General features: G+C 41.0%; 1 protein-coding gene across 4 annotated transcripts in view; it reads left to right on the top strand.

Annotated features, from left to right (window-relative positions):
• Positions 1-25,470, top strand: part of CRYBG1 (crystallin beta-gamma domain containing 1) — a 165,569-nt gene that overhangs the window by 30,182 nt on the left and 109,917 nt on the right. The window contains exon 1 of one of the 4 annotated variants that reach the window (XM_050951347.1): positions 42-103. The exons of the other annotated variants lie outside the window; for them this stretch is intronic. Coding sequence (XP_050807304.1) covers positions 72-103 — 32 coding nt within the window. The 5' untranslated portion in view covers positions 42-71. Of the gene's footprint in view, positions 1-41; positions 104-25,470 lie in introns of those variants that run through there. 4 annotated transcript variants of the gene reach the window in all.

Below are 25,470 nucleotides of genomic sequence, written 5' to 3'. Positions count from 1 at the left end.
AGCGCTCGGCGTTCGGCCACTGGCGCCTGAAGAAGAAGCAGCAGCCGGGAGAAGGGGGCGGCGGCGGCGGCATGTCCTCGTCTCCCGGGAGCTCCGCAACCAGGTAACAACCCCCGCTCACTTCGCGTCCTGCTCTGCCTCCCCTTCCCCGCGGCGGCTCCCCCCTCTCTCCGAAACCTGCTGGGCTCCTGCCCGGGCAGCCGCCCCCTTCCCCGGAGCGCAGCGCAGCCCGCCCCGCTTCAGGGGCTCTGCCTGTCCCCTGCGGACCAGCGCCCCCCAATCAGGCTGGCATTGGAGCCCCCCTTATGTCCCTCGCCATCCCGTCCCACGGATGGAAGTGATTTGTCACATACAGGCTTCATATCCTTGAACCTTGGAGGGAATTAGAGATGAGCCAACGCCGGACCCATCTACCATCCTCAGCCACGACCAGGTCTGAACCACAGCTAATTTGGTCAAGTGAAACTCTACCGTTGTGAAAGTTAAGTCCAGCCTTGGTCCCCCTCTGAATACTGAACTGCCTGGTGTGTGTGTGAATATATACACGTACCTGAAACACGTATGCCTGAGATTTCAGCCAGATCATTGGGGAATTACTTAAGTGGGTGTTGTAGTCTCAAAAGACTGTTTACAGGTGATGGATAGAGCATTTGTTTGCACAGTATTCACATTTACAAATACAGCTGGCTTTCCTTGGATCTGAGTCATGTTGTTGAAACCCAGAACACAATTCACCAAGTCATATACAATTTTAAGCTTTTTGTTTCTAAAAGAGAATGTTTAGCTGAAAGATAGTTGCTTATTTTCAGTAATCCTTTGCATAGAAGCAAGGACTGATAATGTCAACATGTTTTGTGTGTAAATCAATAAATGTATTAATGGGCATAAGTAACAGTCACCCTATGCCTGAGGCAGAAAGAAACTTCCTGGGTAAAAAGAAGTTCATAAAATGCACATGATGTGTTTTCAGTAGCTGCCATAATAGTCATTGACTTGGTCCACGTTCTTTCTCCACTCCTGGGCTCAGCACAGAAATGTGGAAGGAAGGAAAAGAGTCTTTAAAACTTTTTTCAGTGGCATTTTCCCCTTATTTTCAGCCCCCATTGTAAGTCAGAGCCAGCCTCAGGGCTCCAACAGGCCTCAGAGGGCTGCTCTTCTGCCACTGAAGAATAGCCAAAGTACGGTATATTCCAGTCATAATTACGATGGATATCTTCCTTGGTGTCAATTACAGACCCTTTATGCTGCTGGAGCTGTAGGGTAATTGAAAATCAGGCCTTTTATATATTTAATGAATTCATGGGTGATTACAACAAATTTGAGTGAGTGCTCCAGACAATACATTTGAGCCCTGGAGCTCATCTGCACAGCAAAGTCTAGGCAGTAGAGAATCAGTAGTGTTAGTGTTATGTGGATTCAAAAGTGTCCAAGTAAAATACACATTTCTCAATGATAGATAATTCAAAAGTTGAGAATGTTTATATGTGGGAAGAATATGTCTTTGGGTGTATATAATATTTTTACAAAATTAATGATAGTCAAGTGTACCCATTAAAAATATGGACTACAGCTGTTTGCTTTTGAATGTGTATATAGAACAACTTTAAATATTTTTCATATTTTTGTACAAATATTGAAAAGTCCTTTGCAGAATGATTGAAATAGAAACTGATGTGTTTTATAATCCTGTTTGACAACCAAATTCAACTCAATATTCCTTGATGGGACACTTAAAACAACACATGCTCTACTTCCTCCCCGCCCCCAAAAGGCAGAATCCCAAATACAGCTTTTTAAAACCAGGGTAAGAAGAATCAAAGACTCAGAGAAGTACTGAAGGTCCCTTGCTATGGGAGGTGTTCAGGTACAGTAATAGGTTCGTAGGTACCAATACAAAGCCCAAAGAAAATAAATAGATGAGATTAAAAAGTAGAAACATTGTAACAGTTAGGTCCTAATTTCATACACCTGACTATGTCAGTGGGAGTTTTGCCTGCATAATGAGTATGGGATTCGGTAATGACGAAGTATGAACAAAACCCACTAATTACTAGACTTTGAAAATGACAGATTTATAAATATCACACAAAAGTGCAGCTTTTTGTTTTCTGTTCCTAGGGCTAGTCATTTTTCTATTCACTGCATTGTGGGACAGATTATGCCCCTAGTTATAGCAGAGCTACTGGGAAGGATATTTATAAATATTTTTTAGTAGAAATATGCATTTGTATGTCTGCATCACTTCCTGAATGAAACTGGCCTTCTTAGAAGAATCTAAATACTTGTCCCATTAACCTGTAATTTCGTATCATTACAAGCACAAAAAAAAAAAAATGGTGTGTGTGTGTGTGAAATGGAGCAGGGAAATTGTTGTACATTTTAGGCTACGCCACTCAAAATTATGTTTTCTGAAAGGAGTATTGTGTTGTACAATGTGTCTCAGTTATAACATTGCTTTTCAATATATTTTGTGCAAGCACTTGATTCTTATTAAATTCATCGGTTAGCCATGAAAGGTGTATCCACAGTAGACCAAAAGAAGACTTTATAACAGGGGTTGGCAACCTTTCAGAAGTGCTGTGCTGAGTCTTCATGTATTCACTCTAATTTAAGGTTTCACGTGCCAGTAATACATTTTAACGTTTTTAGAAGGTCTCTTTCTATAAGTCGATAATATATAACTAAGCTATTGTTGTATGTAAAATAAATAAGGTTTTTAAAATGTTTAAGAAGCTTCATTTAAAATTAAATTAAAATGCAGAGCTCCCCCAGGCCAGTGGCCGGGACCCAGGCAGTGGGAGTGCCACTGAAAATCAGCTCACATGCCGCCGTCAGCACGTGTGCCATAGGTTGCCTACCCCTGCTTTATAATCTAAATTAATGTATACGTTAAATAGGCGTGGTCTACACTGGGGGGTGGGGGGTGTTGATGTAAGATACGCAACTTCAGCGATGAGAATACCGTATCTGAAGTCAACGTATCTTATTCCGACTTACCTCCCGTCCTCATGGTGCGAGATCGATGGCCACGGCTCCCCTGTCGACTTCGCTACCACCACTCGCTCTGGTGGAGTTCCGGAGTCGACAAGGATCGTGTTTGGGGATCAATATATCGTGTCTCAATGAGACGCAATATATCGATCCCTGATAAATCGATCGTTACCCGCCAATACGCCATAGAGTTCATTTTCAAAATTTGAAGTGCTTAACAAACACTGTCACATTTTTGTTATGGGACAGATGTTCATCCAATTAATTACAAATCAGAAGGCTTGATGTTCAAAGGTACCTGTTCAAAATGAGCATGGGAAGTTTGCATTTAAAGTTAGTTTTAAAAAATAAGTAGCTGAGTGGCAGTTGCCGGGCATGTTATAGTTGTGCAGTCAGGATATGGAAAAATGGTTTTGTTTTTTGATGATTTTTGGTTAGCTATCATCTTTTCTTACTAAGAGATTGTCTATCTTGTGTAGCAGCTTCCAAGTTGGATTAAAGGATTTTTAAAAAATCTGGATTTCTTTAAACTTGAGGCTGCTACTGCAGAATATTGTGCCTCAACATTGTCTTGGCCTTCTACTTCCTTTAGTATTGGACTCCTAAGATTAAATCAAAAAAACCTGATCTAATCTTCTCTGGACTATCTTCACAACAGTGACTCTTGTTATCTCTGGTAAGGAGATGACAGCTACAGAAGTGGATGTGTGACACAGCTGGGTCAGATAGTACCAGTTCAGAAGAAGCTATAATGGAAAAAATGCTAGAGAACAATAATTCTTATTGTGTATGAAGAAGAATGGAAAGGTTAGCAAACCAGGCTATACTAAGAAGTCTACATTTGATTGGGATTACTGCAAGTGTGGAGGGTACATACCCAAGGGAGGATGATAGGGTTGCTAACTCTTGGATATTGAATGGCAAAAATGACCATATTTTTAGAGAGGTGATTATAGAATTCAAGCTCTGAAATTGCTTGGAGCAGAGGATAACAGAAATATCTATACTGTGACAGAGAGTTATATCTAGAAATAGTGACAAAAATGAATTTTCCTTAATCTATATTAACTATCATTGGAAAATACAACTAATCAATTTAAACTGATAATACAGGCTAGTATAATAATTGGTATGATGATTCACTATTCATGGTTCATGAGCCAGATGCTAATTAGAAAATATATGCTGAATATACATTACTTTTGTCATGCTTCATGCTTCTGCAATTTAAAAGAAACTTTATTTGGAATAATTAACATTTATATATTTTGTGTTTATCCTTGCTGAATGATGATATGGGGAGATAGATACAATTGTTCGCAAAAGTTTGCATTTGCATACCTGAAGGATATGATCACAAAAAAAAGTTTTGCTTGGGTATTTGCAAGGTATCCATCTTTTTAGTATCCAGGTGCTGAAATATAGAAATTTATAATAGCATAACACTGAATCCCTAAGGTACCCTCCTTTTTTCTTATTGGCTGCCTGAACCTCTTTTTCTCTTCTCTGATGTTATTTAGTTTCTGTTATTGAAGAAGTGTCAGTGCAAAAAGGTGAGTTTTGCAATCAAATCTAAAGATGGTTGGGTGTGGGCTCAATCAGCTCTCACTGAGTAGGGTGTTCCATAGAGAGGGCTCCTTTACTGAGAACATCTGCTCTCCACCTCCCCAAAAATGCATATTTCCCACTCTGTTTAGCAGTCTTTCTGGGTCTCAATTGAAGGAGTGGTTTTGAGGAAAATCTAATCCCAAGATGCTGAAGACTTTAAAAATCAGGACCAGGACCTTAATATGGACTCAAAAGTAGACAGGGAGTCAATGGAAATCATGTTGCCTTGGTGTTGTGATTGTTTGACATTGATAAATGGGCCAACAGACACTGCACTCTCTGAATGTCAGCAATAGATATGAACATAAGAACATAAGAATGGCCCTACTGGGTCAGACCAGAGGTCCATCTAGCCTAATATACTGTCTTCCGACAATGGCCAGTGCCAGGTGCCCCAGAGGGAATGAACAGAACAGGTAATCATCAAGTGATCCATCCCCTGTCACCCATTCCCAGCTTCTGGCAAACAGAGGCTGGGACACCATTCCTGCCCATCCTGGCTAATAGCCATTGATGGACCTATCCTCCATGAATTTATCTAGTTCTTTTTTGAACCCTGTTGTGGTCTTGGCCTTCACCACATCCTCTGGCAAGGAGTTCCACAGGTTGACTGTGTATTGTGTGAAGAAATACTTTTGTTTGTTTTAAACCTGCTGCCTATTAATTTCATTTCGTGACCCCTAGTTCTTTGTTTATGAGAAGTAATAAACAACACTCCCTTATCTACTTTCTCTACACCAGTCATGATTTTGTAGACCTCAATCATGTCTCCCTTTAGCCGTCTCTTTTCCAAACTGAAAGTCCCAGTCTTATTAATCTCTCCTCATGCGGAAGCTGTTCCATACCCCTAATCATTTTTGTTGCCCTTTTCTGAACCTTTTCCAATTCCAGTATATCTTTTTTTGAGATGGGATGACCACATCTGCACACAGTATTCAAGATGTGGGTGTACCATGGGTTTATATAGTGGCATCTATATAATCTATCCCTTTCTTAATGATTCACAACATTCTGTTTGCTTTTTTGACTGTCGCTGCACATTGAGTGGATGTTTTCAGAGAACTATCCACAATGATTCCAATATCTCTTTCTTGAGTTGTAACAGCTAATTTAGACCCCATCATTTTGTATGTATAGTTAGGATTATGCTTTCCAATGTGCATTACTTTGCATTTATCAATATTAAATTTCATCTGAAGAGTTATAATAGTGCTATTATGAGCCAGCAGATGCCTAGATTATAGCAGTAAGGGTCTTGTCCAGATGAAATGGATGTAATCATCTGTCAAGCTGGAGTTGTTGAGCTGTTACTACTGTTACATCCCTAGTTTCAAAGAAGGATGATAAATTATTATAATAGTAATCAGAGACTTAACAGTGTCAAGGCAGATATCTGAAGAGTTCCTCTGATGGTTTGCCCTTCTGGTCAATCTAAATTAAGCTTGATCCAGATGGTCTTCATCTAGGTGGTGAATTCTTGCAGGCAGAGTGGCATCTGTCCATAACTATGAAGAGTTCATCCCACAGTGGCTTGACAGGGAGAAAAGCAATTAATTAAGGTGTAGTAATGGCATGAAATTTAGTAAAGGCCAAATATCAGGAAACGTTTAGATTATGGAATATACTTCACCCCAGACAGGAACAACAACTCAGCAGTAGATTATATGGAGAAATTCTGTACTGGCCGGGGTGATGTAATATAATATATAATATAATATTATATATATATATATATATATATATATATATATATATATATATATATATATATATATATATATGTATGTATAATAGTTCTTCTCCATATCTAATTTCTTTGCCTTTTTTTTCACTATTCTTTGCTTTAACTTCTATATGAGGAGAAGTGTGGGAACCATGCTTCAGCGTATATATATTATATAGCATTTTGTTGATAGATTAATTGAGGCTTATTACTAGCTGACTTTTACCCTTATCTTAAACAAGAATTTTTAATAATACGAGACTTTGGCAATTTTACTAAGAACAATTTTATTTAACTGTAATGCTCTTAACTGCATTAACTAACTATAAAAAAAAATGCCCCAATTCTGCAAACACTTAACTGTGTGTGCAACTTTACATTGTGAGTCATCCAGTTGCAGTCAATGGAACTACTCACATGCACAAAGTTATGCATGTGCTTTGTTTGCAAGATCAGGCTTAAATATCTAAAGGTGTTACTAGTTGCATTCACTTTGCAAAATTATATTTGAGAATTAAAAAGGGGTAGCTACATAATAAACTATAGTGAATCATGCCATAAATAAGCAAGATGCTTTAGGAATAAAAATATGCTATGATTTTGCTTTATAAGGGAAAGAAAGACGAGTTCTTATAATGTCAAGTTGATATCTCAAGAATCAAATACTGTACTTAAGTTTTTTTTTCTCAAATATAGTGTGACATTGTCACTTTGTGAAGCATGAATGCTTTTTAAATATATGTCTCTGTAGAAAGATACTAAGATAAGGGGCAAGCTGGAACAAATACTCAGTGCCATCCATAGAGTAATAATTGCACTGAATTCATAAAAGATTAAATGTATCCTATTGTGAAAGACTTATGTAAGGATGTCTGTGCCCTGAAAGCCTGCAGTAACCTTTCACAGGTTGAGGATGACATGGGCAGAGTTGCCTTGTATAGAGGTTTCTATGCCTCATTTGTACTAGGGTTAGGTTATGCAGTGATTCCGACTAGGTCAGTGTGAAGTAGAGCATGATACTTTTCACTTATATTATTTAATCAAAATTGGCATTTATGTTTGGTATTTATTTTTGAACTTTAAAAAATAGTACTGCTAATAATTTGTAATAATTAACTGATCTGCTGCCTTTAAAATTGATGGAGGTTTTGCCTTTTGTCTTAGTAGAATGGGAATAGCATCTCACTCCTAAATTCTGTGTCTTCAGAATTCTTTAGTTCAAAAATATCAAATTGTGGTATACACTGTTTTTTCTAAAATACATGTAAATTATCACTCAAACGTGCTCTTGATGGCAGAAAATGAAACACAGTGAATGGACTTTGCCATTCACGTACATAGGAATCATCCATATCTCTTTGAATATGACTTTTGTAGTTCTAAGCTTAATTGGAACTTATTTAGAAAGAATCTGTATTTTTTTCAGTATGGGAGCATAATGTACACAAGAGAATAGTGACCCAGGGATTCTAGGGAGAGTCTTGGATGTCCTAATTCTGTTTTATTTATAGCAGTCATTATGTCGTACCCTGTCATTTGCAGTAAGTCATTTTACCTTAGTCTTGTAGCCATCTTTGTTTTTGTTTTGCGTATTGTGTGCTGCTAACCTGTTAGTCAATACTGCAAACACATTTTTATGCTTACTTGACCCTTTCAGGAAGTTGGTGAGATTTCAGATCTAGAATGAAATCCTGCCCATTGAAGTTAATGGGAGTTTTGCCATTGACTTCACTGAGGCCAGGATTTCACCTATTGTATTGATGGAGCAATTTTTGTGTTGCTTTTTATTACTATTACCATCCCCTAAAACAATCATCATTTTTGCTTGCTACAGTATTGGGAGTGAGTTTGTCTCATTCTTTCTTTATGAGAAGATGCAACATTTGGACAACTATCTGTGGAACTATAATTGCAATATAGTTCCACAAGGAAGTCCAGACTCCTCCTTTTTTGACTTAACCGTTTCATTATATGCCTTTTGGAAATGACGTAATTCAAACACTACACTTCTCTATTTTTTAAAAAAAAGAATAAAAATGTTGATTTAATCTCAGAAGGTGAGGAGCTTTATCAGTATGGGACTAAACTGATTTTTCTAACGAAAGTTGCTCTTTCTCTCACCACAAATGTTTTGTTTGAAGAATGTATTGGTACTACTGTACAATTTCATCCATTATGTATATTTTAAAAACAAACAAACAAAAAAAAACCCTATGTTAAAAGAATGTAAAGTTTGCAAAGTCCAGCACTGAAAAGTTAGGAAGTGCCTGAATTAAGATTGCCTGTGCAACCTTAATTTGTCCCCTTGTGCATATGTATTATGGTACAGCCTTGAATTTCATGATCCCATACTATTTTTCCACTGGATCCATGCTTCATTCAGTGCAGAGGATGGGACTATGCTCCAGGAATGAATGAATCATGGTTATGTATTGAATGAGGCTGTTGTCTATAGAACCTCTGCTTCATTTGTTGCGGAAGCTGGAAGATGTGTGGTGAATGAGGGAAGGAACTGCAGGCAGAGAAATGGTCTTGTAATTGAATGCAATACTGGAGAATTGGATTCTATCCTGGTTTCTACCACAGAGTTCCTATATGATGCTGGACAAATCATATAAGCCATAGTTTTTACTGGTGGCCCCTGTGTGTTCCTCATTTTCTTGGCACCCAAACCAAGACACGTGGTCTTATTTGCCAAAGTTCTAAGTACTCGCAAATATAACTCAGGTAAATGGAAATTCTGTTCCCAGCATATAGAGTGCTATAAAATACTTAGTACTCTGTAAAATCTGGTCCTAGGATTCTTAGATTGGGCACCCAAAATTAGTGGACACTTAACAATGTTGGCTTTAAACTCTGTGCCTTGGTTCCCCATTTGTAAAATGGGGATAGTAATATCACAGGGTGTGGTGAAGATTGATTCATCAATGTTTGTAAAGAACTAAGATACTATGATGAAAGCACCATAAAAAAAAAAAAGCCCCCAAAGAAATTAATGTCTGTATTCAGTGCAGGGTGTGGATGGTTTGTTTTAGAGCTACACATTGAATGCTAAAGATAAAAATAAATATTGAATATCTACTCATTCCATAAGCACTATCCAGCCAATCCCTCTCTTCCATTCTGCTCCTATCTGTCTCATCTTCCTCTCCCCTTCTCTGCTCCTATCTCCCTCCCCTCTCTGCTGCTCCCATCCTGGAGCTCTTACACCCTTTGCACTCCCTGGTGCAAGCAGGGAGAGCACTGAAAACACCAGATATAACCTCCCTGATCTTATTCCCTGTGCCTAGTGCCACAGCAGCACCTGGCAGCCAGGAAGAGCAATTGTAGAGAAAGTCCTGCTCAGTCCCTGTAACCCTGGCTAGAGCAAGCTTAGTGCAGATGGAGTCTTCAGGGAATTTAGCTGCCAAATTCTGATAAATCCCTTTACTGAGCATGTACCAGCTGTGATTTTTTTTCAGTGGCTCATCAGGTGTGTAGACAACTTTTTTTTTTTAAATGTGGATGGCTGAAGTAAATAAAATAATAGCTGTTGAATATCACTTCATTAGTAATTTTGTACCATGACTAAACTTGTCCACTTTTAATAAAGTGAGATGAACAAACTTCTGTTCCAAACTCATTATTTCCTTTATTTATTAATGAAATCCCTAAGTTTTGGGGGGCCTAGTGCCCTCCCCAAGCCCTCAGTTGTCTATACTCATGCTCATAATTTAAGTAAATTTGAACAAATATTCACAAGGATGGTAAAATCACATCCCTTTCAGCCCTACCATCACCCTATTCCAATTGCAAGTCCCTGTTTGCAAAGCCTGGGGGCTCTATAAATTGTTAAAGAAACAGCTGCAATAATTTTTTTAACATGGGCAAACCAGCATATTTTCCCTTAACATTCTTGAAAATGGTTATACTATTACTCTTAAATATCAGCCTGATGCAGACATCTGGCATAGAAAATTTCAGACTAAATGGTTAAATTTTGGCAAAAATATGAGGATCAGTCTAATAATGGAAAGAGCCCTGCAACCTTATATGGGCTGTGTTACCAGCTCTATCTATTGCAGGGGTGGGCAAACTTTTTGTCCTGAGGGCCACATCGGGGTTGCACAACTGTATGGAGAGCCAGGTAGGGAAGGCTGTGCCTCCTCAAATAGCCTGGCCTCCACCCCCATCCGCTCCCTCCTACTTCCTACCCCCTGACTGCCCCCCTCAGAACCTCCCCATACAACTCCCCCTGCTCCTTGTTCCCTGACCGCCCCCTCCCAGGACCCCCACCCTCTATCCAACCCCCCTGTCCCCTGCCTGCCCCAACCCCTATCTACACCCCTGCTCCCTGACAGCCCCCCTGGGACTCCCACCCCGTATCCAACCTCCCTCTGCTCCTCGTCCCCTGACCACCTCCTCCCAGGACCCCCCCCACCCCTAATTGCCCCCCGGGATCCCACCCCCTTATCCAACCCTCCCTGCTCCCTGTCCGCTGACTGCCCTCCCAACCCCTATCCACATCCCCACCCCCTGACATGCCCCCCGGGACTCCCACTCTCAACTCTCCCTGTTCCCCATCTCCTGACTGCCCCCTCAGGACCTCAGCCTCATCCAACCACCCCCTCCTCCCTGACTGCCCTGCAGGACCCCTGCTCCCTTACCCAACCCCCCCACTCCCTTACCAGCAGCAGGAGCTCGCAGCTGTGACACCTGACCAGAGCCAGCTGCGCTCCCCACACTGCCCAGTGGGAGCGGCGGGCCAGAGCGTGGCCCGTGCGGAGTTGTGGCTGTGGGGGAGGGGGGACAACGGGGGAGGGTCCAGGGACTAGGCTCCCTGGCCAGGAGCTCAGGGGCCGGGCAGGACGGTCCCAGGGACCGGATGTGGCCCGTGGGCTGTAGTTTGCCCACGTCTGATCTATTGTGACTGACTGTTCAAAACTTTTTAGCTGCAATGAGCCTGGTGCCTGTATATATATTACATGTATATATTACATGTTTTACATTTGAGATAAGTTGTCTTTTACAAGGAAAAAAGACATATATTACATGTTTTACATTTGAGATAAGTTGTCTTTTACAAGGAAAAAAACAAGAGGAAAACAGTTTGTCAGTAGGCATAACATCAGAACCCAGAAACATTTTATGGTTATTCTGTTTTTACCGAGCAACAGTTAACATTCTCTTTTAATCGAAATGTTCTTTAGCCAAGATAGACTGCTACCTGAATAAGCAAGCTCCTTTTTTTTTTTCATATTTGAGAACTATGGCTCTGTACAAAAATAGATTGAATGTTCTCACAGTTTTTATTGCAATATTGTTTTGGCAGATGTATGTGTGAGTATGCGTGTGACCTTTCTGATTTTAAAGTAATAATTCGTTGCTTCTTTTTTATGCACTGTTCCAAAGAGCCCATTTGGTAAATAGGATGAAAATACTTTACTCTGAATTGGTGACTTGGATTAGAGTCCAACTCCCTTCATCTGCACATATTACCTGATAAAAGAGAAAACACACAAGTTATACTAATGTTACGCAGAGAAAACTACATTAAAAGAACATTATTAATGTTGCAAAGTCAAGTACTCAGAAGGTAGGAAATACCAGATTTAAGGTTGCCTGTGCAACCTTAATTTGGCCCCTTGGTGCATTATAATTAAAAACTGTATCGTAGTATTTAATTACAATTCACACAACCAAGCACCACCCTCACACACGCAGCCTTTAGTCACTCCCAGACTCACGTTTCCTTCCTGCTTGCCAGACTCCAGAACCAGTCTCCCTCTACCTTCCTCCAAGGTTGGATTTAGGGGCAGGAGATCCAGATGACTGCTTGGGGTGCTGGGCTTGGAGAGCGCTGGGCTGAGGGTGCTGTTTTTATTGTTAGCGACAAAAGGGAAAATAGAATGTTTGTTTAGGTATTCTGTATGTGGATTCATTTTTATTAACCTCCTAGAGTGTTCTGGACTTCTGTGGAATCTCGTGGAACCTTCCAGACTTTCTGAGAACTAAATTTTCCTTGAACCTCCTAGAATGTTGTTGTCAGTCATGCCCTTGTGGGTAAATAAGGGGCAGGGTATCACCAGTCAGTCAGTCTGAGATGTAAGAATGAAGTGAAGTGAGAGCCCAGCTGTGATATTGTGAACCTTGTTTTATTGTGTAATTATGAAAGTGGACTTGTGTTTTAAGACTTGAAGATTGTAAGTAATGAATAATAAAGGACATATATAATGAGATGCCAGAGATATTTATCAAACCCTGGTCTATACAACAACATAAAAGAAATACTGTTACTTTTTTTGCCATGTTTAAAACACAATGTTTGATGACTTTCTCAGACAGCAGAACATAGTATTACAGAGAGCAGAAGTCTGTTTTCCCCGATAGAAAATAAAAGATACCCCTGAAGGAGCTCAGTATAGGCAGGGCCGGCTCTACAGTTTTCGCTGCCCCAAGCAGCGCACGGAATTGCCCTGCGGACAGCGGGGGCAGTCCGTTTTCCTTTAGGGTGGCAGGTGTGTTTCTGCGACGGCGGCAATTCGGCGGCAGCTTCTATGTTTATCTGAAGCCACCCCGGACTGTCCACGGCGGCAATTCAGCACGCTGCTTGGGGGCAAAACAACAGGGACTGCCGCCCCTTGCAGAGTGCCGCCCCAAGCACCAGCTTAGAATGCTGGTGCCTGGAGCTGGCCCTGGGTATAGGAAGCGAAAAGCTCCATTGCAATCTAGTTTGCAGCCAGGCACACATTTGATGGAAAAATATCTGAAACAGAACAACATAGACCAAGTTTTAGGCAGCCGTGATCATCCCAGTGCAGAAGAAATTGAAGAATAAAGTGTAAATGGTAGAAATCCCATTACTAAGGAATTAGCAGATTTACCTGAAGATAAGGAATGGAAATGTGAAAAAAGTGGTGGAGGATCATCCAGTTTTTCTGGTGGCATAAAAGAGTAATGATAAACTGGCATAACTTAGCTGATGCTCTAAAGCAACATGAAAAGTCACCTGGCCATTTTACAACCTACTCCAAATGGACAGAAGTAGAGTCCAGACTCCAACTGACTAAATGCACAGACTCAGAAAAAACAAAACATTATTAATGTAGAAACACAGCATTGGAGGAATGTGCTTAAGCATCTGTTCTCAATTACTGTTTTCCTCGCAAAGAATAATTGGGCTTTCTGGGCCTCACTAGATAATTTGTTCCCTGAACATAACAATAATTTCCTCAGTTTGGTGGAGCTCCTTGGGAAATATGATGATGTAATGTGTGAGCACCTACATCGAGTGGTTTGTAAAGAAGCTATGGACCATCATTGCAGCAAAACAATTCAAAACAAATTGATTGACCCTATGGCAAAGAATGTGCTTGATAACCAGGGCCGGCACAACCCATTAGGCAACCTGGGCAGTCGCCTAGGGCGCTAACATTTGAAAGCAGCGACCGCGGCAGTGGGACCTTCCGCCTCCTCTGTCGGGGGCAGCATTTCAGGGGCTGGACCTTCCACCACCTGGGGCGGCAAAAAAGCTGGCAGCACTCCTGTTGATAACACATTGATGTGGCTTGGCAAAGTGAAGTACTACGTTGTGATAATGAACTTGCACTTCTGACGTTAGTCACAGTGAAAAGATGTCGTCATTTACAGTAAGATTTGTTGACAACGAGGATGGCTGTATCTAAGTAAAGGAACACTTTATCCATTTCCAGTCTGTGGATGACTCTACTGGAAAAGGCTTGACAGAACTGTTTATGAACATTTTGAATGAGAATAAAATAAAGCTTCAAGACTGCTGCAGCCAAGGCTATGACAGTGGCGTGAACATGCAGGGAAGAAACAGTGATGTCCAGGCAAGGATTCTTGCATTGAATCCAAGAGCTTTCTTCTTGCATTGTGGCTGCCATTCCCTCAAACTTGTTGTGTCAGATGCAGCATCATCTTCTTTAGATTCAGTATCTCTCCTTACAGTACTGCAAAGGATATACATGTTGTTTTCAGCATCAGCTGTGAGGTGGAAAACCTGCTATGGCTGGGGAACAGGCACCCCTCCCTTAGCTCTCCCCGGCCCCAAACCTGCCATGGCGGGGGGACAGGCACTTCGCCCCCGACCCCAGCCCAGCCCTGCCGTGGCCCGGGGACAGGCACCTCTCCCCCACATCCCAGGTGCTGCTGTGGGGAGAGAGAACTGGGGGGTGTCCTCTTTCCCCTCCGAGCTCTACTGCACCCCAAAACCCTCATCCACAGCCCTCCCCCAGAGCCCACACCCCCAGCCAGAGCCCTCACCAGCCCCCACACTCCAGCCCTGAGCCCCTCATCCCTGGCTCCACCCCAGAGTATGCACCCCCCAGCCAGAGCCCTCACCCCCATGCACCCAAATCCTCTGCCCTAGCCCTGAGCCCCCTGCAACATGCCAAAGCTATCGGCCTCGGGGTTCAGTCATACATCACCTCCATATTGGTGCACATAACAAAATTCATTCAGCACATGGATGGGAAAAATTAGAGTGAACACTGGTGGACTCATCATCACTTGGAGTCTTTGAGACAAAATTAGATATCTTTCTAAAAGGTATGCTTTAATTCAGTTTATGGGAAAAACTCTATGGCATTTATATACAAGAAGTTAAACATAGAATATCAGGGTTGGAAGAGACCTCAAGTCATCTAATCCAACCCCCTGCTCAAAGCAGGGCCAATCCCCAGACAGATTTTTGCCCTAGATCCTAAATGGCCCCCTCAAGGATTGAACTCCCAACCCTGGGTTTAGCAGGCTAATACTCAAACTGCTGAGCTGTCCCTCCTCTGAATATCAGGGTTGGAAGGGACCTCAGGAGGTCATCTAGTCCAACCCCCTGCTCAAAGCAGGACCAATCACCACAAAGATTTTTGCCCCAGATCCGTAAGTGGCCCCTTCAAGGATTGAACTCACAACCCTGGGTTTAGCAGGACACTGCTCAAACAACTGAGCTATCCCTTCCCCCAAAATGGTTTCTTCTAGCCTTGAGGTCTATGAATCTGTAGTCAAAATCAAGAAGGACAATATGGTTCTGTAATGCTTGTCATCAAGAGCCATTTTTGCCTATCATCTGACGCGGCTGGTGTCTCTACTAAGGATGATATAACTTTCTCTATTCTAACTTCCCTGCAGGGTGTATTTTCTTCTGGAGCAGCTTTTGGTGGCATAATGTTGGTTTTCCATTGTTTTAATGTTCTTGCTGCTGCTATATGGGATTTCATAGTGGGCATCCCACTGATGCTAAAGAGAAACACAGTAATCAGCAGTGCTGAGGGGTTATTTTACACATGGCTGGGAATCCTCCATTCACTGAGTCATTGAATGAATCACCTGTAATATACGCAACAGAGCGTATGCATGGAATGTTGGAACAGTATAGTATGTATTTCATGAGGCCAAAACAGGATGATCTTTAGTACACAGGAAGTGTAATTAAAAATATTATCAGTGCATATGTTATATGGCCACCTCTATCTTAGAAGTGGAGGCCTTGTTTTGATGGTCCACCCTAAATCACTGACTCTGTTCCAGCAAATTGTTAAGGTTTTTTTTTTCGGTGACATAATTATTTGTTTTAGGCTGCCCTTGACAAAATGGCTACTATGTATCTTGTTTGTGACCCTTCCATAGTTAAGTGTAGAAGCTCAAACAAAAAAACTGGAAGGCAAATGGAAATTGACCTGGTTGAAAGTCAATATCCACTCAAAGAATATTTGTGTGCTTTGCCGGAGACCAAGAGCTTGTTTATATTTATTACACAGCAAAAGTGAGAATTGTGCAGTGAAACTGTTAAAACTAGTCAGCCTTATTGTTACTTTCCATGGAAATTCGACATGCCCAGCTATCAGGTTACTGTCATGGGATCCCCAGGGTTTGGGCATGGATCCAGTAGCTTATTCCATAGAAGACAATTTTCTCTGTCCTCTGTTAACTGGGGGTATTAATACTTCCTTCCTGCCACCTTTTGTCTGCCTGCTTTATTTAAATTGTAAGCGCCTCAGGCCAGGGACTGTCTCTTACTCTGTGTCTGTAGAATGTATACCACAGTGGAGCCCCAGTTTTGACTGAGGCCTCTACATACTCTTGTAATACAAATAGTATTTAATAACAATGATTTTGGTCTTCAGTGCTGTTAATCTGGCATCTTTCACAAGCCAAGCTCTAAGTAAGCACAACATTTTATTTAAAATGGTGACTGATAAAAAAACAAGAAAAGTATCAGGTTTTGTCATCTTTGTATAATTTAAAAATGTGTGTGTGATACACAGTGGTGGGGGGAAGCAAGAGGTTCAGAGCTATATTGAACTCCCAAAAGCAGAAATACTTTTGTAAACAATGCAGTTGATAAGCCAGTTACTTACTGATGACAAGTCTGTTCATGTGAAATAAGCCATGTAGTTCCTGCTTATTGACCCAATATTCTAACATGGTGAATGTTACAATTCCTGTTTCATTCACTGAGGGTTGGAAATGCTCAGCACCTTCCATGAGCCACTCAACGTATCTCATATTTGGGCCCATATCTAGTAAAGTTTTAAGAAAATCAAAGCTACCACCAAAAATCTGATTAAAAACAAACCAACAAAATCCCTATAGATTATCAGGAAGAATTAATTATTGTTTATACTGTGGATCAGAGGTATATAGAAAATAATCCTATTGTATGCTCATGTTTCGGTTTTTATGGATTTTTATTTTCCTAGGAGAAATAATAGTGGCATTGTAATATTCAAATTACTCCCTCAATGTGTCAGTCTGATTTTTTGGCCTGTCTTAGGCTTTGTGTTTATGACTTTGAGAAAAGTGGAATGCAAATTGACCTGCTTGAAAGTCAATATTGCACTCTGTCCACTTGAGGAATATGTGTGCGCTTTGCTGGAGACCAGGATAGAAGGTTAATGTGTGTATATAATTTTGCAGCTGGGGTGAGAATTGTGCAGAGGAACTGTTAACATTGGTCAGCCTGATTGTTATTTTCAATGGAAGTTCAATGTGCTGACCAGCAATTAAGCTAACAAGTTATGAATAAGAATGGTATGGTATCTTCCTTTTGGGACAACCTGAAAGCAGCACTATGGATCCTGGGCAGGAGTGTTTTTTTCTTCAATGAGAGTGAGAGAAGGGCATCTTTTTATGCAGGCTCTTGTGGATTTTAAATTAGCTAAACTTCTATTGGTCCAAACTCTGTGGGACAGAGGTGCTGTTTTTACTACAGTTCGTTAGGAATGGAATAGATGAAAGAGGGTAGGAAGATTCCTAGCTGCCTCTCCACAATTAATGTAATTTAAAAAAGAAATTTAATTTGGAACCTAGATTTCAGTTTTCCGTTTAGTCATTTGACTGCTCCTTGTTAAACCTTGTTACCTTAAATAAGTATTTGTTAGTGCCAGAGACTCCAGTTTGTTCATTATTTAGTATAAGAAGTGTTTAGTATGAGTCAGAACAAATAAGAATTCTCACCCTGAGCAACAGGTACGTGTGTGTGCGCTAAGGTTGCATGACAAATGTTTAGCGTATAAGAATTATTCCATTCTTAGTAACAAGAAACTTCATCTTCTATGAAAAATAGGAAGGGTGCTGTATTTACTTTACAGTACAGCTACCCTTGTTGGGTTAGAGTCTATTCAGATATCACTTCTTTATCATGTAAAAATAGATCATTCCTTCTATATATCCCTGGAATAGTAAACATGGTGACATAACTAGGCTTTAGCTTTATAAACAAAACAATAAAGTAACTTCCACTGTAGTATACTGCCTTTATCAATGTAAAATGAAATTAGTAATACAGTATGACAAGGGCACAACATCAGCCCTGAATATCATAAGTGAATTTTGTCATAATTACATTTTTAAAGTGAATTTATATTTCTGAGTACGCTTTTGTGCTCAGATACTATGTTATACCGTATATGAACCTAGATGGATTATTGCGGTTTCAAAGTTGTCTGTGCTAGAGAAATATACCATTAGTAATTGAACCAATGGGATTTATATTGGTGATAACAGCAATGGCACAGTGCTCAAACTGTAGTATTTTACTGATGACTAAAGCAGGTTTTGTGATTATGTATTTAAATGAAACATAGTGCTGCTGCTGATACCTGACTGTGTGTGAGAGTCTGAATGAACAGGAAGCTTCCTACAGGATGTGTGACAACTTTAAATTCCCTGACGATGCTTAACCCTTTGTGGCACACCTCCCTTTAATTCCTCCCCCCTAAATTCTAGCAAGTTCTAGCAAATACAGCAGCATTTTTATAACATAAGCTATAAGTAAGTATCTTATTATAATCTCAATAGGATTTTGTTTTTGTTTTTTGTTTTTACTATTTCAGGATTTATCTATTATAAGGTCTTTAATAGTCTGTTTAGTCTCTTCCATGTAGTCTGAAACAAGATCAATACATCAATTCCCACCCCCCTCCACCCTCGGTGCATCAGTTCTAAAATCACTCTTCTTGGCTTGCTACTCATTTTCTTCCTCAGCTGTGTTCTCAGGTACCTCTACCAGATGTTTGTTTCTTAATTTGGTGTTCACAAAATATGAATGAGATGACATTTCTTCAATCATTGTAATTTTTATGGCCAGTGACTATTTTGTGAAACTCTAACATTCTTTGTTTTTTTAACTGCGGTAAATGTCTTGTCTCTCTCTTGACTTGTTTAACCTGTCTTCCATGGGCGGCGTGTATGCCCCCCCTTCAGAGAGGCTAACCATGTTGCCCCAGCCTTTGCACTCAAGGCCCTGTCCTTGTCCACTGGAGCTCTGAACACCCGCCCCTCCCATCCTCCAGAGCCCCAAGCGCCCACCGCCCCGCCCATAGCAAGAGGATCCCCAGCCAATCTGCCCCAGTCCCCAGCTGGCACCAGTACTGCACTGTCAGGCCGCCTCCAGTGCCGGGGGCACAGCACCAGGCTCCCGCCAGTGCCAGGTTGCTAGCTGGCCTCAGCATCGGCCCCAGCGCCGGACCACCAGCCTTTGGCAGAACCGAGTTCCCACCAGCTTGGGCACCAACATAGGGGAGAGTTTGCAGTATGGATCGGGCCAGGGCTTGGCTTAAGGGAGGCTTATTTTCACCTGGTCTATTATACCTGCTGCTCATCAGAGTTATTTGTCAACCTTTGTTATATCTCATAGTTGGAAGGTTGGCTACAACAAGGGTATATTTACAATTAAATTTTTGTAATATAATCATGGCATGTCATCTGCCATCCAGTTTTTGTACAAACCAGATTGGGGCGTTGCAGGGGCTTTGACACTTTACTACTACCCCTTGTGCTTTTAGATCCTGCAACAAGGTTTTTGTGGTTTTCTTTTGTTTTGTTTTGTTTTGTTTGTTTGCTGCTGCTGGATAGGAATACTGAGGAGCTGGCTTTACAAATGTTTTTTTTCCCACTATCTTTACCACTGACTTTTTTTCTAGCCCAAATCATGAGAAATTTCCCGTATCCACATATTGTCTGGCAGTGCCACAGTTGCCATTGCTTTTACAGGTTCACTTTCTTAATCCTTCTTTAACAACCTGGTTATTTACAGTCTCTTTCTTCACAACCAGTCTTTCAGCCAAATTAATCATTCATTTTTTCTGTTGTACCATATCCACTTTTAATAAAGCTTTTTCAGTTATGCTGTTACAAACCACTGTATTTATTTAAAATTTAGTTTGATCCACTACCCATGGCAGGTGTTTTAATACTTAATGTTGCCTTTGCTCCTGTATTAGTTAATGCCAGAACCATTATATGTTTCCTTCTGTCCCCTTTTCCATGTAAGATTTCCCAGTTTTATGTAGGGCTGTAATTTGGCTACTAACATTTTGAGGATGGATTGCTAAAGGTGAGGCATTTTTACTGATATGTGTAGCCACCCTGACAGGGACCTGCCAATTTCATCTGAGTCAATTCCGGGGATAACAAGCCATAAGAACTCACTGGCAAATCTTCTGTACATGTTCCCATGGCCTCAATAGCCTTAACTCCTGGTTGCAGTGTTGACTGTGATCTAGTCCTTGTCATCAAATCACTTAAAGCAGTTAGCAAAGTCTTCAGAGGTTACCCATCCAAACGGGCCATATAGGCCTCTCTTTCTTGAAGTTGAGCCCATACCTGTGCTCACAATGATCCCCCACTAAACACTCCACGTCTCCTACCACACCATCCTCGGCCTTGTCCTATTTCATTGCAACTACCATGTCCCATATCAGTGTGCTTGGAGCCATTATAGCTTGCTTGATTGCTGTAGGGAGCTTCACTAAGCACTTTCTGAAAAGAACTACCTGCTTCACTTACTACACTTCCTGCCTCCTGAGCTGCTTTCATCAACTTAACCTGATCTAAATCCATCCAGGATCCTATGAAAATTTTAATAGGTTTCCTTAAACAGTCATAGATCAAATCTGGTAGCTGTTTCTCCTCGATTTCAGCCAGAGAGCATACCAGCAACAACCTAGTACAATAAGCCATAACAGATTCCGCTTCCTTCTGATGTATCAACAGAGCTATCCTCCTCAATTCAGAGGGGTCAGAAAGTATCGGGCTGCCTTCTGGATGACATCATCTCTTTCACGTTTGTTTAACTCTGCCTCAATTTCTGCCAACAAAGTCATTCCTTCCATAGAGCCAGCACAAGTTATTATCAGTTCTCTTAAATCTTCAAGATCTAAATGTTTTCTAATCATGTATTCCAACAGCCAAGACAAACATATTCTCTTAGGCCTGGGCTACACTAGTGGATGGGGGGTTCAAACTAAGATATGCAACTTCAGCTATGCTATTCGCTATTTGCGTAGCTGAAGTCGAAGTATCTTAGTTTGACTTACCTGGCTGTCCTCATGGCGGCGAGTCGACCGCCGTGGCTCTCTCATCGACTCTGCTTACTCCTCCTGCCAAGGTGGAGTACAGGTGTCAATTTGGGGATCGATTTATCGCATCTAGACGAGACGCAATAAATCGATTCCGATACATTGAACACTACCTGCCGATTCGGTGGGTAGTGTAGATTAAAGAGTCCATTTGTTTAGCCAGTGCCTGTTTTTCAGTTTCAGTCAGAAGATGATATGCTTCCTCTCGTATTTTGCTGTGAAGGCTGAGGCATTTTTGCTATCACTACTGGTTGGGCTGCCAGAGATCCTGGAAAGGATTCCTCTTCATCTTCCACTTGTATATTTATTCTTTTCAGACATGTTTGGGTTAAAGCTGTTATCTGCTGAGCCTTGGTTACATTTTGTGCTATAGCAGTTTGCAAGTCACTTTTCAGGCTTTCATTCTGCAATTTTAATTTTTCCAATTCCCGTTCCAAACTTTCTTACACAACATCTCACTCCTTTACAAGCTTATCTACAGCACAAAACATAGAACGGATGACATGTGCTTCTGTTTGGGCTTTCTTGGGAGTGTAACCCTTTCGGTACCTCAACAGCAAGTTGTCCAGAACTTCCTCATGCAGTGTGGGGACTGCATCAGCCAGACATGGATCAGACCCCAAGCTTTTAAAAACCTGTCTTAACAAACATTCATCAACCACACCCAGAGGATTTGGAGTGCCCCCCTTGTCCTCCGGTTCGACAATGCTTCTCTGTCTGCATTTGCGAAACGTCAACTTTAAGAACGACCAATACAACCCCACTCACCGGTATATTTCCTTCTCTGCATACTGTAACTAAATCTTGTCCCCGAACTAAAATTAATGTAAGTCAGAACAATATTTCAATTAGTTGGTTAACACCATTGATTCAGAATACCAAGCTCCTCAAAGGCCACCAGTTCAGAAAACAGTTTGATTCAGTTTAAAGACCTTTTTCTTGGACACAATAGTAACCATCTTCTGCTACCAAATATTGGCGCATGGAGGCTACTACCCCTGAATGGATCTTTAATGGTTCCCAGTGGAGAAGATTACTGTCATACCAATGGAAAAGGTTGACAGTAATTAGCTTGCATACACTGCAGTTTATTTGAGAAGGAATTACACAAGCAGTAAAGGGTTACACTAAGCGCATACCGGTAACTCCTGTGTTAGATATTAAAGAACTATACATTTCTCTTAGTGAACCTCTTTCACAAACGTACACAAACAGGCCCTGTGCTAGCCTCACACAGTTCCGGCTTGGCAAACAGAGAAGGTGGCTACCAATTCTATGGACGACTTCTTCTCTACAGGTCTGGTCTCCTCAGCCCTCTGGTTTGTCTCAGATTCCTGTGAGGCAAGGCCTTGGCTGCCTGGAAACCCCTCTGCTCACAGTCCTACTTGAGACCACAGAGCAGGGTTTTGGCTACTCCATCTAGCAGCGTCTTCAAGCATCAATTGAGGAATTCCCAACGGTAAATTAATTTGATTGATTTTTATACTTTTTTCACTCAAAGTAGGCACATGTCTTAAAAGCATGCCCAGTGGGCATGTGGCTACTAATTTACCTAATTAATACTTTGGGAGGAAACTGCAGAGTGGTGCCAACTGAACATTACCCCACTTTCACTCCGTTGTCAATCATTCACTTCAGCCCCCTGTGTGATGTCCTTCAACAGAGTTGAGATGCCCAGTCAGCCCATGCTCCACTCAGGATGTTTTACACGTGTTGTTTGCTTTCAGGTGGACATGTTTGCTGACCCAAAGATCAGTATTGATCATACATGCAGCATGGAGCCTGTCAGTTTCACCTCTGTCATCTGCCTGATGCTAAGAGAAGGATTTTGCTCCCAGAATCCTCTTTTGCAGTTCAGTCATGTCAAGCCATGTTTTCACCATTCATTCAGTATGGCCACAGCAATTCAGCACCATCCCAACAGTGAATATAGCTGTCTTTCAGACTGGAGAAAAATTAATGTTGGGTTCCCGCTAAGGCCGGTATTATGACCAGTGTTCTATATTTTATTAACTATTTCGCAAGAGGAAGTGGACTCTAAATTCATGGTATGCTGGTGAGAATAAGTTGTTTCACTATGTGAAACCATGTAGGATTGTGGTAAAGTCTAGATGGATTAAAATACAGTGAAAGAATGTGGGGCAGCATGATGGCACAATAAATTAAATGTGAAGAAATGGAGTTAATATACCTTAGCTGAAAAAATCTATACTTCTTTAATATGCGATAGGCCTCCGAACTTCAGGAATTGTCTGTGAACAAAATACTTGTGGTGAAATCCTGGTCCCACTGAAGTCAATGACAAAGCTCCCAGTGACTTGAATGCTATCCTGATTTGTGTTTGGAATCCTAGTAGACAGTCCATGAGCTAGCATCATCTGGAGTGCTATACTCAGTTTTGGTTGTCTCACTTAAGGTGTAGATAAAATTGAAAGGCCTGAAGATGAACCCTGGTGGGTAGAATCTGATGATACTTTCATGAGAGGTGGAAAAAACCACGACAAGTAACTCAGAAAGGAGAAAAGTGTTAGATCTCATGAAATATTCAGAATTATCACCATGGACCCTGATAGAGGTCAGCTGGTTTCTGTAAAGAGGTAGAGGGGAACAGGAAATGGAGTAGGAAGCTGTAGTGAAGACTGCAGAAGAGTCATAGTGAGCTGGAGACCCTTGAGTGGGAGAACGGTTTAGGCCTGAGAGTATGCTCCAGCTGCAGGCTGGAAGTGCTAGGCAGAACAGTAGCCTTGGAGGAGCTGCCAAGAGCAGATTTCAAGGGAGAAGAAAAGACTATTCCAGTTAGGAAAGGCTGGGAGTGGCCGGCTAAAAGCAGGGAATTGAATTGAATTGTGTAGATTTTATTTTGAGACTTTTTCGCTTTTGAACTGTGGTGTTAATAAACCAAGTGCTTTCCTCTCTGAAAGTGCATTTTTGTGTCTTAAAGTGATTTCAGAAAGTCTCTAGCTGCTCCTGGAAAGTTCTGTATGGTGCTATTATTTTGAGTCATGTCTGAACACAGAGAAGCCTCTGTGTGAAGTTTGAGGAGCCCTGAAGAAGGGAAACTGAGACAGTGCACTCCAGAGCTATGGGGGGTACTTGGGAGGCAACTGACACTGTTACAGGTATGATAGAAGTTGATCAGACCTTCCTCTTTAACCTTGTCCAATAATATTGTTTTGACTATATTTACAATCTAAACAGAATCCTTAATGTGAGATCCAGGTCACTCAATTAAACTGAAGGCCAATGAATTCAGAACAAAAAAAGATACATCACACTGTATGTAGACAGCTTGTGGAATTCACTGCCACAAGTGCCCATGAAGTCAGATACACCATCTGGGTTTAGGAAAATGTCTGGATAATTTGTTACTAATTACAGCATTTGTAGCAAGCAAACTATGATAAGAAAAATCAAATCCTATACTTCAGGGCATAAGAGGATTGTCTGGAGAAATTCAGGAAATAATTTTTTCTTGCAAGTAGAATATTGCACAATTGTCTAAATGCACTGTTGTGTATTTTTTTCCTTTCTCAACAAAAGGAATTGAATATGTTTTGAAACATATATTTTCGAAAATAACCTGGATATTGATGGCTTTTTGTTGATCAAAATTTAATTTTGCTCTCTCTCTGATGTTATTTTTGTTTTGTTCTTTGGCATCTGCAAATTTCTCTTTCCCCCTTCTTAGAAGATGAGATCATCATTCATTTTGTTAATCCATGCAAATTGGTTCAAGTAAGGAATTGCATATGCATTCAATTCTTTTGTGGTATTCTCTTTAACCTTTGATCAGTTACTTTGAGCTCCAGGGTTGCTCATGCATTTTCCAAGGCTGCCAGTGGCCACTACTAGTAATGGAATGAGATCACCAGTACATTTAATGTACCATAGGCTACTAGAGATGGCAATGTGTTTTTAACCATTATTGATCTAGACCAGTTTGGATCCTCTGAATTTGATGTGAAAGATTATGACAATGCATTTCCTATTACTGTTCCCTGAAGCTACCAGCCTGCTCATCTATTACAACTTGGCTTTGATGTTCATTCATACTATGATGAAACGTCTCACTAGAAATCACTCTTATTTCCATATGCTGCCTCCCCGTGCTGGCAAGGCCTTTGCTCTAGTTAGGCAGCTGGTGTGCTGAGACTGCTGCTTGTTTTACTATCATCTTGTCTTTTTTATTTTTCTGCCCATTCTCCCTTCATTGGATTTATCCACTTCTGGAACAGAAATTGTCTTTGTTTTTAAACTATGTCTACACTACAGCTTAAGTTGGCAGAA

The sequence above is a fragment of the Gopherus flavomarginatus genome, chromosome 4, assembly GCF_025201925.1.
Source record: "Gopherus flavomarginatus isolate rGopFla2 chromosome 4, rGopFla2.mat.asm, whole genome shotgun sequence".
Classification (NCBI taxonomy): Eukaryota; Metazoa; Chordata; order Testudines; family Testudinidae; genus Gopherus; species Gopherus flavomarginatus.
This window is presented reverse-complemented; position numbering and strand designations above follow the sequence as displayed.